The sequence below is a fragment of the Phyllobates terribilis genome, unplaced genomic scaffold, assembly GCF_046119375.1.
Source record: "Phyllobates terribilis strain yellow unplaced genomic scaffold, ASM4611937v1 Scaffold_9__5_contigs__length_417890890, whole genome shotgun sequence".
In the NCBI taxonomy this organism is placed as follows: Eukaryota; Metazoa; Chordata; class Amphibia; order Anura; family Dendrobatidae; genus Phyllobates; species Phyllobates terribilis.
Genome location: NW_027362769.1, coordinates 360,523,190 through 360,544,304, shown reverse-complemented (window position 1 = coordinate 360,544,304; position 21,115 = coordinate 360,523,190). Strand labels below are relative to the sequence as shown.

The window sequence follows — 21,115 nt, the reverse complement described above, 5'->3', positions numbered from 1 at the left end:
CCAGGGACCCACCTATGTCCGGCTCCCTCGGGCCTCTTGGTGGTGAAACCTTTCCTGGCTTCCCTGGCCCTACGCGTGGTATGCCTTCCTGGTGGATGTGGTGAGGGTCGTGCCAAAGCTTGACCACGACCTCCGGTTCCTGGCTAAGGATGATTAGCCTCTGCCAGTTTGGGATCCGGTACCCTTCTCTGCCAACCCTTCACCCTCTTCGTTCTCCTGGGGGATCTCAGGGTTCCCTCTCTCCTTGCGTCTCTGGGCCTTTCTGTCTCTTTCTCTCTGCTTCAGGCCTGGCCCTGGAGCTGGGCCCAGCCGGAGCCACAGCTCCCTGTCAGCCCCCTCTGGCTGAACTCCTCCCTGAACAGACAGACCCTGTCTCTAGATGGTGCCCACCTTATATACTCCCACTATGTGTGAGCCCAGGTGACTAGCACCCAATGGGCTCCTAGCTATACCCAGAGTCCCTCCCCTATCTGCCCCTACACTACAGGGATATTCCTCCCCCCTCCCCACTCCAGCCGGGGACAGACGCTGTCGTACCTGCACATCTACCTAGTGGGAGTACCGTTGTTCTGTCCCCCGGAAATGGGGTGAGTGTAGTGCATGCAGCTATCTGAGCTCTGTCCCACACTCCATCCTTACCCGGGAGTGGAATACCACACCTCTGGTTCGAGGTGCAATACCCCTGTAGCAGCCGAGTCCTCGGGGTGCTACATTCCCCCCTGGTAAACCACAGCATGTCCTCGGGCTGGAAAAGAGTAAAACATATAAAACATACAAAATTTTTAAAGTATATACTAACATATAAAACATTATAATAACATTATCAGAAAATATAATATCATAGGTAACTTTTCATATTACTATCTCAGCAGCATAAACTTTCAATTTAAAACTCTTTCATATTAAACGTTCTTGTTCTTCCGGTCACGGTGCAACTTGTGACCGGGTAAAGTGCAACAGTCACCAATAGAAAAGACAGTTCTTTATAAAACCAGTAGGGGGCGCTTAAGGAAGTGCAACTATTTACAGGGTATGGCCGCTCTCAGTCCTCGGCCAGTGGGGAATAGGAATGGCTGCTCACAGTCCTCAGCCTGTGGGGAATAGGAATGGCTGCTCACAGTCCTCAGCCTGGTCAGGGATAGGGGCACACAGGTAACAGTTCACTAGTCCCAACGGGGACCATACTCTTCATTCACAACAGTTCTCATACCCCGATGGGTAACTTTGTACAGTCCTGTTCACCTCTTATTGGTAACGATGCCCTCCTGCTCCTTCCTGAGGGTAGTCTTCAAACCCGTCCGGGTCCTTTTGATCTCCCTCGTACCGCAGCTCTTCCTCCGTTAACCGGTGCACGTGAAGGGCGTACGGTCCTTTGGCACACTGATGCCGGGTGAAGGTGACCTCATCACCCAGGTAAAGGTCACGTCCGCGGTGTCCCTCCGGCAGATGGCTCTCGACATTCCTGCGGGTGACAAAGACGTCGCCGGGGGTTCTGTGATCCCGGATAAAGCCCCAACCGTGCTCCAGTTGGAACTTTATTACGGTCCCGGTGGCGCGGGGACCGTGAGCCGCACGGGGGTTTCGTCGGGTCCGGCGTTTCTGCTCCGCACTTTGGACCTGCAGCTGCTCCTCGCGAACCCGCCTCTCTCGCCGTTCTCTGTTGAAGACCTCCAGTTGTTGTCGGCAGCACTCCGCACGCTGGGCTGCGGCCGCCCGGGTCTCCTGGGTGAACCCCATGAGGTTTTCACCGGTGGGGTCCCAAGCGAATTGAGCCTCCTCCAACGGGAGGGGAACGATTTTGGCGGGCGCCGGAGCCGGGATCAGGGGCTCACATAAGGGCCGTTCCCTCCGGAGTCGGGAGTTAACGTACTCCGGGGGCCACACAAAGGGCTGCCCATCCGGGCAGGTATGCTGCTTAAACAGATCTTCACCCAGGGGCAGCACTGTGAAAGCCGAGGGCGCGGTGGGGGCATCGGCGCCCGGATTCACCAGGCCGGTGGCACTCTGAAGGTTAAGGGAACTTTAGAGACAGCGGCGCCCGGGGGTATTCGGCCCTGCGACCAGGCCGGTGGTATTTCCTGCTTCGCCGCGCTAAGGATTGGGGCACGGGGCGTAGCAGGGGGCGTGGCCGCGGCTCCTGCCGTTTGAGGCCTAGTTTGGAGCGGTGGCGGTGCAGCAACGGGCACGATCAGTGGGACTTCGGGCTCTGCGACGGGGAGCTGGGGCAGGCTTACGGCTTCTGGGCTTGGGGTGATGACGTCCCCTTTACCTGCTTCCATCTCTTCAGCTCCCTCCGCGGCGTCGTCTCCGGCCTCCGTCCCTTCTGCATCATCTTCAAGGGCAGGCGTGCTCCTCGTTGCGGGTGGCGTCCTCCGCTGGGGGGTTCCAGCCTGCTGGGCCATCTCCCTGCTCCACTCGGTCAGCGCTTCTCGCTGCACTCGGGCTACCTTCCGAGCCAAGCCCTCCAGCGCGGTCTGTGCATACTCCCGATCTCTGGGGAGCTGTGCCAGGATCTCCACCAGGCCTTCGGGGGTGGCGGCCTGCAACAGGCTCCTGACCATGGGGTCGGTGCTGCCTGACTCTCCCTCCATCTCCGGGTGTGATGTCTCCAGACTCCTCCAGGCTGCACCCATCCTCTCTCTTCCGTTCTTTATCCACCCACACTGAGGGTGGTCCCGGGGCAACTTGATGATTGTCAGTTCTAGGGGCAGTCCCCCCACGCTGATGGACATTTCTATCATCGCAGTCTCTGCTGGTGGGGGCGGTCTTTGCTTTTGGCGCTCTTCTAGGACCAGGCCCACGATGGGAGGTCGTCTCTTGCCACCCTCTGGCACGCCCATAATGGCGTCCGCTCTGCCAGGGCGGGAAATCGTCTCAGATGGCGGGAATCGTCTCCTAATGGCGGGAAACTCTGCGGATGGCGGGAAAAGGCTGCAGATGGCGGGCAAGCGGCGGGAAACGACCCGAGATGGCGTCCGATGGCGGGGACCCTCTGGAATTGGCGGGAGACTTCTTCTTACGGTACAGATAAACTTTTCTTCAGGCACGCAGTACCCGGTGGTGGCGGGCACGTAATCCTGCCGACTACGCCAAAGTTGACGCGCCCCCTGGGCCATGTTCAGGGGATACCCGGAGCCGGATCTGGATAGGGGTAGTAGTCCTTGTGGCGGTGACCCGGTCCGTGCCCAGGGTGTCAAACTAGGAGGCAGTGTTTGGCAGATAATGCTGTATGGTTCGACTACGCCACCCGTTGAATGCAGCTATGGAGCTGCCGCTGCAGGGCAGACCGCTGAGGCCGGTGGTAGGATGGTGCAGCGTAGATGATATAACCCCCAACGGGAGGGGTATGGCCTCAGGGCAGCTATTGTGAGTTGGATGAGGGGAGTGATGGTGCGGGTGTCCCAGTACTGAGGGTGCAGGTGATACAACGAAACACGGAGGCTTGAAGTGCAGTTTCAAAGACTTTACTCACTGTTCTTTATCCGGTTGCTTGTGCACAGTAAGGACCACCCGAGTCATGCTGCGTCCACCAGGGCAGGGACTCGGCCAGCTCCCAGGTAGTTCCAGAGCGTGGTCCAGAGCTCCCCTCTCTTCCTTTCTACTGGCCGTTCTCACCAGGGACCCACCTATGTCCGGCTCCCTCGGGCCTCTTGGTGGTGAAACCTTTCCTGGCTTCCCTGGCCCTACGCGTGGTTTGCCTTCCTGGTGGATGTGGTGAGGGTCGTGCCAAAGCTTGACCACGACCTCCGGTTCCTGGCTAAGGATGATTAGCCTCTGCCAGTTTGGGATCCGGTACCCTTCTCTGCCAACCCTTCACCCTCTTCGTTCTCCTGGGGGATCTCAGGGTTCCCTCTCTCCTTGCGTCTCTGGGCCTTTCTGTCTCTTTCTCTCTGCTTCAGGCCTGGCCCTGGAGCTGGGCCCAGCCGGAGCCACAGCTCCCTGTCAGCCCCCTCTGGCTGAACTCCTCCCTGAACAGACAGACCCTGTCTCTAGATGGTGCCCACCTTATATACTCCCTCTATGTGTGAGCCCAGGTGACTAGCACCCAATGGGCTCCTAGCTATACCCAGAGTCCCTCCCCTATCTGCCCCTACACTACAGGGATATTCCTCCCCCCTCCCCACTCCAGCCGGGGACAGACGCTGTCGTACCTGCACATCTACCTAGTGGGAGTACCGTTGTTCTGTCCCCCGGAAATGGGGTGAGTGTAGTGCATGCAGCTATCTGAGCTCTGTCCCACACTCCATCCTTACCCGGGAGTGGAATACCACACCTCTGGTTCGAGGTGCAATACCCCTGTAGCAGCCGAGTCCTCGGGGTGCTACACATGTAGTCACCTTCCAGATCACAGTGTATTCTGCATTGGATATGGGACCACTGGAATGAGAATCAATCAGCTGCTCAGTGATTATGTTATTTATACGGTTCCTTTTTTATTTGCCCAATCTGAGCTGTTGTCTTTATCTTCTACAGGAAGATAATAAATGTTCTCTAAATGCAAATCCTCAAATGAAGAAACAAGTGATATCTGAGTTTTAGGATCTCTGTCAATTACAATACAAGTGCTATTAGGAGAAAGTAAATATTGTCATTTCTGATGAGCGGAAAATTCCAGTGGTGGCAAAATATTAAGAGTATCTGAGCAGTGCTGCTGACCGCGGCTTCCTCCCTGCACTGTCCTTAGAAGAGGCAATAATCCTGGCTGCCACAATCCTCCTCTGGTCGTGTCCAGGCATGGTCACATGCTGCTGCTCCTGGCAAATCACCGCACCCCAAGAGCAATTCTATCAGAAGTGACAAGCCCGTTTTGGAAATGTCACAGAGCTCAGTCAGGATCCTATAGATTAGTCACCGGGAGCAGCCAGAATGTCACATGTATTAATACATGTAGATTGTACAGAATGAAGCCATGGCAAGGGATGATGAGGGGAGTAGTAAGATGCGGAAATGACCATGGAGATGTGAATAGCATGTTAGGAATATGCTGGTATGATGGAAGTGGGGGTTAATCACTGTCAGTGCCGCTATCTGTATATTCAGCAGTGATCTGATGCTTCTACTCAGCTTCATCTCACTTGCAGGAGGTTGGTGTCGTGTCTGCCCTTTTATTTATAGACTGTATCTGACACATTTCTCATCACAGGGAAAAGATATATATTAGACGCTGCGGAAACTGCACAATGAGCGGGAAATTCAAACTCCCCAACAGTTCAGTGTTCAGCCAATCAGCAGAGGAAGGAGGAGCTAATGTAGATTCTGTAAGACCCGCCCTGGAAACGCGTCATCTCCGCAGTCTTTCTCTGGTCCACTTATACGCTATATAAAAGAAGAGTCGGTGCGGTTTAGTCAATTTTTCTACTGACTATTTGGAAGATGTCTGGTCGCGGTAAAGGAGGGAAAGGTCTCGGGAAGGGCGGTGCCAAGCGGCACAGGAAGGTGCTCCGTGATAACATCCAGGGCATCACCAAGCCTGCCATCCGCCGTGTCGCTCGCAGAGGAGGCGTCAAGCGCATCTCCGGCCTCATCTATGAAGAGACTCGCGGTGTCCTGAAAGTCTTCCTGGAGAACGTGATCCGTGACGCCGTCACCTACACCGAGCACGCCAAGAGGAAGACCGTCACCGCTATGGACGTGGTGTACGCGCTCAAGCGCCAGGGCCGCACTCTCTACGGCTTCGGAGGTTAATTGTATTCTCTGCTCCATCCTGACAACCCAAAGGCTCTTTTCAGAGCCACCACATCTTCTAAGTGAGAGGCTACAATCTCCTGTTGCTGTGCCGGGAGCTGATCTCTACTGTGCACTGGTGATCTCTGTATTCTGGCTGGTAGATCGCTCAGGTGTCCGGTTCTCATCAGTGTAAGTTTTGTGCTTCCCATATTGTGGAGAACGGCGGACAGTAATTCTAACACTAGTGAGATAACACTGATCCGCGGTTACTACAGACCATTGGATCCAGGTCCTGCAGTGAGAAGAATGTGATTCTGCTACATATTTCCACGCCAGATCCGTGTGGGTTCCAGTGGGAAACAAATATTCACGCAATATCGATGTATGAGACAGCTGGATGGGTAGATAGACGCTCTGTGTACCCGGTATGTAGATTCATATGTGATGACCGCGTTCTGGGATGGATGGCGGCCTCTGAATATTCTCACCAGAACAATAATGGCGGCTTATCCTTCACCGGCCGATCAGGAGAACGGTCACCGTGTTTGCGGGGACAGATTGCTCCGGAGAGCAGGACCCTGTATTGTCAGTGGGGTAGAGCTGCACCCAGATCTGATTGTTCGGATTGCAATCTCCACTACAAGCAGAGGGGCCGGTAATAATCCGGCAGACCTAGAACAAAAGACTGAGCGGGTGATTCAAAGCCACCAACGGATCTGCGATCAGCCAATGGCCGAGACCTCAGACCAACACCCGATACAGGGGGGTTTTCTCCATTTAACTCCTTAGTGGCTGTATGTCTGCTGATCCCCGCTTATTCATGATTTACAGATGCGGCGACTGCCCCCACCCCGGATCCAGAGCGCTCACATCAGGCTCCTGGAAGAACATATAAGGCTTGTTGTTTTAGTTGGTCTTTGGTAGGATCGGCGCTGACACCACAGGGAATCCGGATAGAACATTACGTGGCTGAATGAGGAGCCTCCTGCCTGTGTGGATGGAGCGAAATAGAAGCACTGACAGGGATGAGCCCCCTCTCCCGCCATCCTGTAACCGCAGATTGAGTTCAGCTCTCAGAACCCAGCGCCAAAATAACCGGCAGATAGAATGATCTTATTGAAGTAGGACTGTGCAGTGATCGGGACAGATCTAATCTCTCTGCACAGATCCGGAAAGCCAGCTGCACGTCTTTGGGCATGATTGTCAACCGTGTAGCGTGGAAGGCTGTGAATTTTATGGAATGGCTTAGAAGTAGCCGCACTAAATATTATATGAACATCTTGCTTCTCCGCTCATGAGCAAGATCCCCCGTATATATCGCTCAGTAACATGTAGCAGGATCAAATATTCTTTTCACGCCATGAACCTCTGCTCCATGGTGATCGCAGTATAGTATGGATCGTGTGTACATAATTATATCTATATACGGTCTGGAGCAGGTGTTAGTAGACACTAGTGTGGACCATCGGCCGATATCAGTGGTGCCGGCTCTTATGAGCATGTGGTGACGCTTAAAAGAGCCTTTGGTTGTACCAAACCAAAAATGAACCCCAGATACACATAGATCTGTGTGCGCCAATGGACAGTGATCAATTTGCTGGATCTTGGACCCTTATAGAAGCCGCAGTGCCCCCATACAGTGTGTACCTGCCTATAGGGGTACAGTATGCTCATATGGATGAATATGTGGCATATGGCTAAGATTCCTTAATGGCTGATTACTACTAGAGAGCCAAAAGACTGGAGAGGACACAGCAGCAGCCACAGCTCTGGTGTAGACGGGGTGATGGCGGAGCGGTCATCAAATAGGAGTCTACATACAAGGTACACAGGGCGTCCATCCATCCAGCTGACTCATACATCGATATTCACTGTGAATATTCGCTGCCACCTGTAACCCACACGGATCTGATCCGGAAATATGTAGCATCAACTCATTCATCTCAGGCAGGACCTGGATCTAATGCTCTGTGGTAAACGCATCACAACGGGTATGGACTGTGTGCACAGAGGTATATATGTACGACCACCCCTCCATACACCAGTGTGTAATTTGTATTATAGATCAATGAGAAGAAACATCACCCGAAGTCAGCGGTGTCAGCTCCAGAGGTGAAAGACTGGGGGAGCAGACAAGACACCATCTCATCTGGTTGATGCGGCTTCAGTCTTTATACCCATTAACCTTCGCTGAACCCCGGGTCTTCTATCAGAATACTGCTCCCCTAATCCGGAAAACCTAGAGACCTAGTATCCAGAGGCAGTCTAGAGCAAGCGATCGTTACACAACACAGATCGTCCTATAGTCGCCAGTACTGACCACATACTGCATGAAAAAATCAGCCACAAAGCGGAAATTTCAAATCTTTATTACCAACCAATCATCAAGTCACAGAACCAACCGCCATACACATCACATGACATTAACCGGAATCCCGGATCAGAGTTAACCCATTAGTGTTAGATAATGTAAACAGTTGTATAGGACGATCTTTGTGTTGATTATAACGATCTCTAGCTCCAGTGACTCCACATTCTCTAGGTTTCCCGGATTAGGGGAGCAGTATTCACTGATGGAAGACTCGGGGTTCAGCGACGCTCTGGTCGCTGGTTGATGCATATAGTGTAATCGCTCTATCCAGATGCTGGGATGTGATCTGTGTGATCTGGAGACTGGCATCCTTTTCGGCAGATTGCAGCACATTCAGTTTTGTGAACGAAGATATCCTGACCAGGGAAGACTAACCTGCCTTTCCAATTGGATCCCTTTCTTGAATTACGCCCCCACCTCCAATGGGGAGTTCGTTTTTTTTAGGACGTACTAAAAGGAATGAAGAAAAAGAATGAACATGATAACTTATTACTCCAAAAATATAGAGATGTATAATAAATTTCTTGGGCATCTTAGACATGGAATGAACATAGAATAAATGTAGATTACAAGGAAATGATCACATATTCCATATAAACAGGTATATATTATATTCCCTGTGCATGATAGGTATGGAATGAACACATATTCCATATAAACAGGTATATATTATATTCCCTGTGCATGATAGGTATGGAATGAACATGTTATATATGTAGATAATATAGATATGATCACATATTCCATATAAACAGGTATATATTATATTCCCTGTGCATGATAGGTGAGGAATGAACATGATATACATGTAGATAATAGTGAAATGATCACATATTCCATATAAACAGGTATATATTATATTCCTTGTGCATGATAGGTATGGAATGAACATGGTATACATGTAGATAATATAGAAATGAGTACATATTCCATATAAACAGGTATATATTACATTCCCTGAGCATGATAGGTGAGGAATGAACATGGTAAACATGTAGATAATATAGAAATGATCACATATTCCATATAAACAGGTATATATTATATTCCCCGTGCATGATAGGTATGGAATGAACATGGTATACATGTAGATAATATAGAAATGATCACATATTCCATATAAACAGGTATATATTATATTCCCCGTGCATGATAGGTATGGAATGAACATGGTATACATGTAGATAATATAGAAATGATCACATATTCCATATAAACAGGTATATATCATATTCCCTGTGCATGATAGGTGAGGAATGAACATGATATACATGTAGATAATAGTGAAATGATCACATATTCCATATAAACAGGTATATATTATATTCCTTGTGCATGATAGGTATGGAATGAACATAGTATACATGTAGATAATATAGAAATGAATACATATTCCATATAAACAGGTATATATTATATTCCCTGTGCATGATATGTATGGAATGAACATGGTATACATGTAGATAATATAGAAATGAATGCATATTCCATATAAACAGGTATATATTATATTCCCTGTGCATGATATGTATGGAATGAACATGGTATACATGTAGATAATATAGAAATGAATACATATTCCATATAAACAGGTATATATTATATTCCCTGTGCATGATAGCTATGGAATGAACAAGGTATACATGTAGATAATATAGAAATGATCACATATTCCATATAAACAGGTATATATTATATTCCCTGTGCATGATAGGTATGGAATGAACATGGTATACATGTAGATAATATAGAAATGTTCACATATTCCATATAAACAGGTATATATTATATTCCCTGTGCATGATAGGTGAGGAATGAACATGATATACATGTAGATAATAGTGAACTGATCACATATTCCATATAAACAGGTATATATTATATTCCTTGTGCATGATAGGTATGGAATGAACATGGTATACATGTAGATAATATAGAAATGAATACATATTCCATATAAACAGGTATATATTATATTCCCTGTGCATGATAGGTATGGAATGAACATGGTATACATGTAGATAATATAGAAATGAATACATATTTCATATAAACAGGTATATATTATATTCCCTGTACATGATAGGTATGGAATGAACAAGGTATACATGTAGATAATAAAGAAATGATCACATATTCCATATAAACAGGTATATATTATATTCCCTGTGCATGATAGGTATGGAATGAACATGGTATACATGTAGATAATATAGAAATGATCACATATTCCATATAAACAGGTATATATTATATTCCCTGTGCATGATAGGTGAGGAATGAACATGATATACATGTAGATAATAGTGAAATGATCACATATTCCATATAAACAGGTATATATTATATTCCCTGTGCATGATAGGTATGGAATGAACATGGTATACATGTAGATAATATAGAAATGATCACATATTCCATATAAACAGGTATATATTATATTCCCTGTGCATGATAGGTATGGAATGAACATGGTATACATGTAGATAATAAAGAAATGAATACATATTTCATATAAACAGGTATATATTATATTCCCTGTACATGATAGGTATGGAATGAACAAGGTATACATGTAGATAATATAGAAATGATCACATATTCCATATAAACAGGTATATATTATGTTCCCTGTGCATGAAAGGTATGGAATGTACATGGTATACATGTAGATAATATAGAAATGAGTACATATTCCATATAAACAGGTATATATTATATTCCCTGTGCATGATAGGTGAGGAATGAACATGGTATACATGTAGATAATATAGAAATTATCACATATTCCATATAAACAGGTATATATTATATTCCCTGTGCATGATAGGTATGGAATGAACATGGTATACATGTAGATAATATAGAAATGATCACATATTCCATATAAACAGGTATATATTATATTCCCTGTGCAAGATAGGTATGGAATGAACATGGTATACATGTAGATAATATAGAAATGAATACATATTCCATATAAACAGGTATATATTATATTCCCTGTGCATGATAGGTATGGAATGAACAAGGTATACATGTAGATAATATAGAAATGATCACTTATTCCATATAAACAGGTATATATTATATTCCCTGTGCATGATAGGTATGGAATGAACATGGTATACATGTAGATAATATAGAAATGATCACATATTCCATATAAACAGGTATATATTATATTCCCTGTGCATGATAGGTATGGAATGAACATGGTATACATGTAGATAATACAGAAATGATCACATATTCCATATAAACAGGTATATATTATATTCCCTGTGCGTGATAGGTATGGAATGAACATGGTATACATGTAGATAATCTAGAAATGATCACATATTCCATATAAACAGGTATATATTATATTCCCTGTGCATGATAGGTGAGGAATGAACATGATATACATGTAGATAATATAGGAATGAATACATATTCCATATAAACAGGTATATATTATATTCCCTGTGCATGATAGGTATGGAATGAACATGGTATATATGTAGATAATATAGAAATGATCACATATTCCATATAAACAGGTATATATTATATTCCATGTGCATGATAGGTATGGAATGAACATGGTATACATGTAGATAATATAGAAATGAATATATATTCCATATAAACAGGTATATATTATATTCCCTGTGCATGATAGGTATGGAATGAACATGGTATACATGTAGATAATATAGAAATGAATACATATTCCATATAAACAGGTATATATTAGATTCCCTGTGCATAATAGGTATGGAATGAACATGGTATACATGTAGATAATATAGAAATGATCACATATTCCATATAAACAGGTATATATACTTTGTGACGGGTTGTGTGACAGAGGACACACGGACATCAGACCTGTGATTCTATAAGGGAGCAACAGGAACAATTCCAGGGGGGCCACCCGGTACTCCAACACCAAGGAAAATAAGACACTGGTCTATAGAATAGTTCGCTAAATCCATCATCCTGTAAGGCAAGGCAACACAATGAAACGTGGCCGATGATCCCCAGTCTCTAATAGTCCAAGTAGTGACACCTATCCCTTCCAAAATACACCAGTCAAAACCCCTCAAATATGTGTTTCTTTCTACCTGACTCTTGGATCAGCCCCTGGTGAGGCGGAGGGGCTTACACCCCCTTAAACACCTGGTACATTCAATTCAAAGTGTGGAAGAAGTCATGGAAGTCCTGTCTCTAGACTGTCAGTAAGCTATGGTGTTTCAGGGAGGCCCCCTGCAGAGAGGAACAAAGACACATGTCCCCCTCCCCAGATGCAGGACAAGAAATGCTAATGAAGGCCTAATTACATTATGGTCTATCAGGGGAGTTGCTAAGCACTTAGATATGAGGCCCCTATTCTATGATGAAGAATAAAGAGTTAGTAAATGTGTGTACAGTATACAGAGTGTGTATGTGTCATCTGTGTATGTGTGCAGGTCATGAGTTGTGTGCAGTGGCGTCAGACCACACCGCTGCTAGGGGCTCGCCACCCCCCCTCACACACACTCACCAATGCACTTTCAACTGTATAGGCCGGCATCCTGGCTACCGATACAGTTGAAGGCAGATATGTCAGAGGCAGCATCAGCTGACGCTCCCTCTCCCATAATTCCCTCTCTGCATCTGACATCTCAGCGCAGAGTGCGCAATGACGTCATTACATGGTGCCCGCTGCGCTGAGATGTGCAGTTCTTCTGGAGACGAGAGCAGTGGGGGCGAACAGGGAGAGGTGAGTGTGACAGGGTGTGTGACAGAGCATGCCAGCAGACCGGTGAACAATCCAAAAGACCTTTATTAAAACTGGGAGAATATTCCACCAAACATCGATCAGATTCTTCAAAGTTTTCAATGCGGCCGCAACAAATATAAGACATCCACAGCACCACCCGATATCCGACGCCATGGAAAACAAAACACTAGTCCATACATGGGCACCAGGATATAGCCACACCAATAGGTCCTAGCTCCTCACATCACACAGCTCCCACAAGAATCATAAAACAACCATAGACTTATTGTTCTACCCTCTACGGATCACCCCCCTGTATGGGTGTAGGGGTTCACACCCACCCTCAAACATTTGCTACATGGAGCTCAGAGTACAAAGATGGTTCCAGAAGCCCTGTCTCCAGCCAGTCTGCAGGGTTGTGTATTAGAGAAGCCCCCTGCAGAGAGATACAAAGGCAGACATGACCCCCACCAGATGCAAGACAGGAAATGTTAATGTAGGTCTGATTGCAGTATGGTCCATGAAAACAGGCTGGGGGTGGCCCCTTGTTAAGCCCCCGTCTCACATAGCGACATCGCTAGCGAGATCGCTGCTGAGTCACGGTTTTGGTGACGCAACAGCGACCTCACCAGCGATGTCGCTATGTGTGACACTTTGCAGCAATCAGACCCCTGCTGTGAGGTCGCTGATCGCTGCAGAATGTCCTGGACCATTTTTTGGTCGTTGGCCTCCCGCTGGCTAGCACACATCGCTGTGTGTGACCAGCGGGACCAACGATCAGGCTGGTATCCATGGTAAACATCGGGTTACTAGGGGCACGCGCGCACTTAGTAACCCGCTGTTTACCATGGATACCACTCTGCTACGGTGCGCGGGAGGTTACCGTTCACCTTAGCAGAGTCGTATCCATGATAAACATCGGGTTACTAAGTGCGGGTATGCCACTAGTAACCCGATGTTTATCATGGATACGACTCTGCTAAGGTGAACGGTAACCTCCCGCGCACCGTAGCAGAGTGGTATCCATGGTAAACATCGGGTTACTAGGGGCACACGCGCACTTAGTAACCCGATGTTTATCATAGTTACCAGCCTGCTCCTGCTTCAGCAGCAGGCTGGTAACCGGGAGCAGGACATCGTGGAAAGATTCTTTCCACGATATCGCTGCTCCCCTGATCGCTGGTGAGCCTGCCTGTTTGACAGCTCACCAGCGACCACATAACGACGCAGCAACGATCCCTGACAGGTCGTATCGTTGTCGGGATCGCTGCTGCATCGCTTAGTGTGACGTGGCCTTTAGGCTATGTTCACACCATGAGTATTTCTTGCTTTTATTTCCGCATCGTTTTGTGTGTGTGTGTGTATACATGTGTGTGTACATGACTGGAATCGCGATGTGACTGTATGATCGCATGGGGATGGATTAGGTTTTGTTATATATACATATATATACACATGCACGGAGATATACACGGACATAAATATATGTATATATAACTTACCAGGCTAATTACGTCCATCCTCATGCGATTATAATTAGCCGGCATCGCGTATCCAGTCACGCCCCTCTACTTCCGCTTCCTCTCCGACGGCACTTCCGGTAATTTACTGATGCGTTCTTGAGAGGAATCCGTAACAAAAACGCAATAATTTTAGGATTTGCGTTTTTGCTGTGGATCAATTAAAGTCAATGGGCGAGAAGCGCTTCAAAAGCGCACATTGAATTGACATACTCCGGTTTTCAATCCGGAGCAAAAACGCAAATCCTAAATACGCACATGTGGCCACAGCACTTCACAAATCTCATAGCGATTAATCACATTAGCCATAGCAGTGCGGATTTAGCCGAAATCCGGACAGAAAAAAAAAGCCCAAAAAACGCAGTGTGAACATAGCCTTACAGTGAGTATTTCATTTTTTAAATCAATAAGTACATTTGTGGGGCCATTGGAGGACTATATGGGGCCCACTATCTGGAGGATTATATGTGCCCCACTATATGGAGAACTATGTGGGGCACACTCTATGGAGAACTATGTGGGGCCCACTCTATGGAGAACTATGTGGGGTCCACTCTATGGAGCACTTAGTGGGGTGCATTTTTACTGTATGGAGGACTATGTGGGGTCCATTATACTGCATGGAGTACTGCCGGCCGGCCAGGTGTGCCATGAGGTGAACTATCACAGGAGGGTACAGCTGGCCGGCCAACACAGACGCTGTCCCCTGCATGTGAGCTGGACGACCAGCTGTTAAATTCCGGTGAACCCGCAAATTCACCAGCAATCACCTACCCGGCCAGCTGACAAGCAGGTGACAGCGTGGGAATTCTCCGGCTTTGACTGACGGTGACCTCCTTGACGTCACCGCCTGTCAATGCCGGCTTCTCACTGTATATTCCTCATTGGGGAGCCAGAGGCTGTGCTGAGCAGACTCATTTAATAGTGTCTCTGCCCAGTGTGGTCTCTGGATGTAGCAGAGCCAATTTATTGGATTATCGATGGACCTGGAGGTGAGTATATTGAGATTAATTAAGCTTAATAAAGTGTGTCTGTATTTTATTTTAATTAAAGGATTTTTTTCTCTGTGTCAGTTTGTTTATTTAACTCTTTAATTCCAGGGTTAGTAATGAGGGTATCTGGCTCACACCTCTCATTACTAACTCTAGGACTTACACCAACCCCTAATCCCATTACCCTGATGCCACATCAGCAAAGCATCAGGAAGAGACTGGGTTAAGTGCCAGAATTGACACATAATATGAATTGCCATTTCTGGGGTGACTTAGGACTGGTATTTTTAGCCTGGAACATGGCAAATAAGCATGCCCCTTCCCACTCTAATAATACTAGCCCCCAGTTGCCTGCTTTGCACAGGCTGGTTAACATATTTGGGGAGGACTCCACGTTGTTTTTAAATTATTTACGCGTATATATTCCTTAGAAAGCTGACGGCAAAGCTCCTTGCTGGTAATTAAATGATAGCTTTATATTTCTGTGTGTCTTTGTCTCTCTCACTATCTATCATTTTTTTCTACTTTGTCGTGTTAAATGTGCAGTTTCCTTTGAAGAAGAATGCGCAAAAAACTGACAGCTCACGGTTGGTCCATAGACTTGCATTGGCGAGTGCCGGCTGAGATACAGACACTCGCAGCGATTTTTTTGTGCACTTGTCCAATTTAAATGTGAACCCTACCCTGATGTGACTGCACCATTAGGGTGCAGACACCCGTAATTTCGGTTCGAGTGCTAGGCATCAAAGCTTATGGTCGCACTCGTACCAATTTCATTCAATGGGCCTGTACACGTCAGATTTTTTTTCTTAGACCGTATTGTCTGAGGAAAAGAATCAGAGCATGCAAGATTTGCCTCCAATAGTTGGATGGCACTCTCCCACTCATGTCTATGGGTCCGTGAAATGGAAAACATCAGACCCCACTCAGATGACATCTGAGTGTGGTTCGATTTTCATGGACTGACAGAATGGAGATACTTTTTTTTTTTTTAATTCTCAAGATCCGAGAAAAACAAATCACACTGTGATCAGAGTTTAATTAGCATAATCAAACCGTTTTCCCTGATGGAGAACATACAGTCACCTGCACCTGCCCTTACAATGTAAGTCTATGAAGCCTCCTTCTGACACTCCATAGGTTTACATTGTAAAAGTCACTCCCAGGTAACAGCGCAGCTGAGAAGAACCGAGAAGAGCGGCACTGGATCGTGGAGAAGACAACTGTAGGTGAGTATATTAACACACATCCATTTAATTCCTCTGACGTTCAGCTAGAGGTAGAGCTTCATAGAACAGCAATTTCACAATACACTGCAATACTGTTGGTATTGCGGTGTATAGTATAAAACCCCTTTCAAAAATAAAGAAATTATTATTTTTTTTTAAATAAACATATTTGGTATCCTTACAACCAAAAAAGTCTGATCTATCAAAATTTAAAATGTTTGTTAACCCATTCACCCACGGGCGATTTTATGTTTTTCCTTGTTGTTTATTCTTTCCCTTATTCCAAGAGCCATAACTTTTTTTAATTTTTTCCAATCCCATAGCCCTGTGAGGGTTTGTTTTTTTATGGGACAAGTTGTACTTTTGAATGACACCATTAATTCTGCCACATAGTTTTCTGGAAAATGGTAAAAAAAATCCAAGTGCGGTGAAATTGCTAAAAAAGTTTAATTCCATAATGGTTTTTTTTTTATTTGCTCTATTCACTATATGGTAAAAATGACCTGACAATATGAATCTCCAGGTCAGTATGAGTATGCAGATACCAAATCTGTATAGTTTGGCAAATTCTCATCCTTTTTATCTGGCTTCAGGTGTGATTTTCATTTTTTCGACACCTGTTAGGGTATGTGCAGACGCTGTTTTTTTTCAGCACAAAACCTGACCTTTTTTCCTGCGGTCAAAACACAGGTTTTGCTGCGGTTTAGCTGCGTTTTTTGTGGTGGAATTACTGGGCATTTTGCGGCAGTTTTGTCTTGCGTTTTTGGTGACATGACATGTCCCATATGTCGTCTTGACTTGTATCAGTAAAGTTGGCTGTATTGAAAGAATTCGCAGCAAAAATGCAGTAAAAATGCAGGGCTGCGTTTTTGCTGTGGAGATTCAACTTGTCACTGCTTTCAATGGGTGAAAAAATGCATAAATTCCGCTGAAAGAATTTACACGCTGTGAATTTAAAAAATACAGCAAAGTAGCAAAAACATCAGGAAAAAAAAGGGGTTTGGACTGATTGGCTGCGTTCTCCATAGACATTGATGCTAATGAAGAACACAGCGCAAAATCAGAATAAAAAAAAGGTGAAAAAAACGCAGCAAAAACGCAATGTATGAACATAGCTCAGAGCATTACACCCTTGAAACAAAGTTGTTTAACCACAAATTTGGAAAGGTGGCAACAATTTTGTCCTGCTCATTTTTGTGGCTTTGTGTGAAATTATGTTCAATTTTACCTTTTTTTCACTGTTTTTTTGTGCTGTTCCAATACACAGAAAGGAAATAAACATGTGTATGACAAAACATCTGTAATTGCAATAATTTTCTGTGAGAAATATTTCATTTTCTGGAACAATTTTAAGGGTGCTATCACTTTCGGCCATAACTGTACTTTCACCGTTAATTGTGGTGCAACATGGGACTGCAAGTTTCATCTACACTTACATTACTCAGAGTTATTTCTGTGTTATCTCTGATGTTACAAAGGACTGCAGGTGATATCTACTACTTTATCTGTGCAGAGAGCTATCAGTGTTATCTGTTGTGTTATATTTGTTTGGGTCTGAGGATAGGTGGCAAAACATGTCTGGCTTGGGCCCCTTATCTCTTCTGACCTTACCAATGCCCTGTGGTCCATGGAAGCTGGCTGGAGTGACACATTGTGATAACTAGTTCCTGTTACTAATATATGCAGTATGAAATCTGGTGCATTGTAAAGGTCTTGTTTGTTCTCCTGTATCCTGTGATGAGCAGATAGAAATGTCTAAGTTCAGAGCTATCAGTCAGCATTTGCTGCAGGTTGTGGAGTGAGGAAGAGCTGACAGCACTTGTCTGGAAAGCTAGTTCAGAGAAATCTCAACAATGTCTCCGACAATTAGCCCATACAAAATTGGGGTGCATGAGTAATTAGCATTTGATGAAGTTATCAAGCTTCTTAGCAAGATTGAACTAAATGAATCAAAAGTTATTTCAATGCCTCCTGTATTGCCTAAAGGAGGAGAAGTATTTGTGTACTGCTCACAATCCCTGGAAAGGGCACATCAAACGGATTTCAAGTATGACCAGTACAGGTGGATGTGCAAAGGTTCCAATGTGACTTCACAGATGAAACATTTGCCTACAGTTATTAAACAATACTACTACCTTAAAGATCCAAATGGAGTGAAAAATCAAACATTATCTGGCTTCAAGAAACATGTATATTTTCTCAGAGAATCAACAGAGATGAACAAATTATATGTCATTCATTATCTCGGTGATGAAAAGCTACATAGACCCTCAGTCCATGGGAATCAGAAGCTGTGAAAGCGGCCCTTCGTTCCTCAATGAAAACAGTGCTCTCTGATGCTAAAAAAGACATTTTGACGTAAAAAAACTGTAAAAAAGCCTACACCAGTTTGTTGGCCAATATGTCACAGTCTAACAAACTGCATATGCCTGTGGTTTTACCACATGATTTAAAACAGGTTCAAAATATGGGCTACAAATTAAATAAGGAGAAGAAAATCAGCAATGATGAAATCTTCTGTTTGTTGGAGCTCTGCAATCAATTGAAGTCATTTTTTATTTGAATTCAAATGTTTCCAGAACTTACAGTATCATTTGGTCATCCCGACATAATCAAAGAAGCACGTGCTCTTATTCAGCTATCCTGTCAAGATCCTAACTTGCCACAATTGCTATCATATGATACAACATTCAACATTGGAGATTTTTATCTGTCTCCATTGGTTGTGAGAAATGTAGCATTAGTAAGTGATCCAATATTCCCTGTCGCATTCCTCCTTCATGTAAAAAAATTTATGAGGGATCATGAATATTTTTTAAATGAAATTCTCCACCAGCTCGACTGCACAAATATGACATCGGTGCCTTTGGTCACTGATAGAGAACCTGGAATTATAAGAGCACTGCAGAAGCACTTTCCTCAAATAAATAATGTGCACTGTGTTAACCATATATTAAGAGATATTACTCTATGGATTAGGAATCATGGTGGCAAAAAAGATGACAAAAAGGTCCTTAGGGATCATGTGATTCAGCTCATTAACAGCAATTCTATTGAAGACTACAACCAGAAATATGAAGACTGCAGTAAGATGTGGAGCAGTGCATTTAAAACCTACTTTGATCATCAATTCAAGATGGCGCTGCCAAAACACTCAACAGACTTCTTTACTAAACAGTTTGCTGTATTTAGAAAAGACTGTACAGCAACAAATAATATAAGTGAGAGCTTCAACAAAATGGAGAAAGCACACACTGAATGGAAAGAATTACCTGTGGACGCCCTGGTGCTTGCAATGTACCACATGCAGAGTTTTTAGCTTTTTGAATTTCAGAGAGCATATTGTAACATGGGGAAATACCATGTGAAAGAGCAATTTTACCATTTGCTTAAGAACTGCAGTGAAGTAGAATTTCCCAAATTTTATGAACTAGAAAAAATTGTTGAGGCAATAAAAGGAGAGGTTCCAGCTTCTGTTTTTACTGTGGAAAAAGGAAAAAAATACAGACTGACGCAGACATCAATGGCTAGAACGATTGTTAATTCCGGACATGTTTGACTTTGTGCGCAGTCATCTACTTTCACAATTAGAGACTTCAGGGGTCCTAAAGTTCAAGCTGTAAAACTTGCACCGAACCAACATGTTCTTGCACCAGTACTGGAAAATGCTACCATATTATTGCAGCTGAGATGGCAGTTGGTCTAAATGATGGGAATGACAGACATACCTACTCATTGAGTTTGCTTCTAAAAAGAAAGCGAGGCAGAAGCAAAAAATATGGAAGAAAGAAGCCAAAACTTGATGATTATGATTATGATATTTTACCTGCTCCAGATTCTCATCATAGCACTGTTTCACAAAGAAAATTTGATGAAGATAATACAAATAAGTGCATGGATGATTCATTTTCTAATGATTTTTTGGGGAATAATTTATTTCCGAAACATTCAACACCAAAAAAAAAGGTAATGAATGTTGACTTGATTTGTGAACCATGGAATGTGGAGCCTAGAAAAGATGACCTCACTTTATATGAAAATCTGAAGGAGGACATAAAAGGAACCCTTGAACCATTTGCATGGCTCTGCGGAGAAGCAGTAGAGGAAGCCATTATCAACTTTATTTGTAGATTGAAGTATACAGAAAAAATCTTGCTGTGTCCAGTTTACATTTATCCGAGCATTGCAAAAGGGTGCACTAGTTTATTCTACAATTTTCTAGCAAATAACCATGCCCTTAATAAGGATATTTTGTTAGTCCCATTTAATACAGATGTATATGGAACTGGTCAGCACTGGTGCTTAGGAGTGATTATATTTAAAACAAAGGAGATTTATGCAAAACCTTTGAAAGAGCTCAAACAAACATCCCAAATCCCAAATCTTGTGTCAATTGCTGCAGCATGCTACCAGTTGGGTCATTTAGAGCAGGGTTCCCCAACTCCAGTCCTCAAGGCCCACCAACAGGTCATGTTTTCAGGATTTCCTTAGTATTGCACAGGTGATGGAATTATTGCCTGTGCAGGTGATGCAATTATCACCTGTGTAATACTAAGGAAATCCTGAAAACATGACCTGTTGGTGGG

The 21,115-nt window shown here is 44.5% G+C and overlaps 1 protein-coding gene across 1 annotated transcript; it reads left to right on the top strand.

The window, feature by feature from the left end:
* The first annotated feature begins 5,373 nt into the window (after positions 1–5,373).
* Positions 5,374–5,685, top strand: LOC141161368 (histone H4-like). Its single transcript, XM_073646176.1, has one exon. It carries the CDS (start codon positions 5,374–5,376, stop codon positions 5,683–5,685), a length of 312 nt encoding a protein of 103 aa, XP_073502277.1.
* The last annotated feature ends 15,430 nt before the right edge of the window (positions 5,686–21,115 follow it).

What these genes read in the sequence shown, in the direction of transcription:
- LOC141161368 (XM_073646176.1), top strand. Translation starts at nt 5,374, where the DNA reads ATGTCTGGTCGCGGTAAAGGAGGGAAAGGTCTCGGGAAGGGCGGTGCC.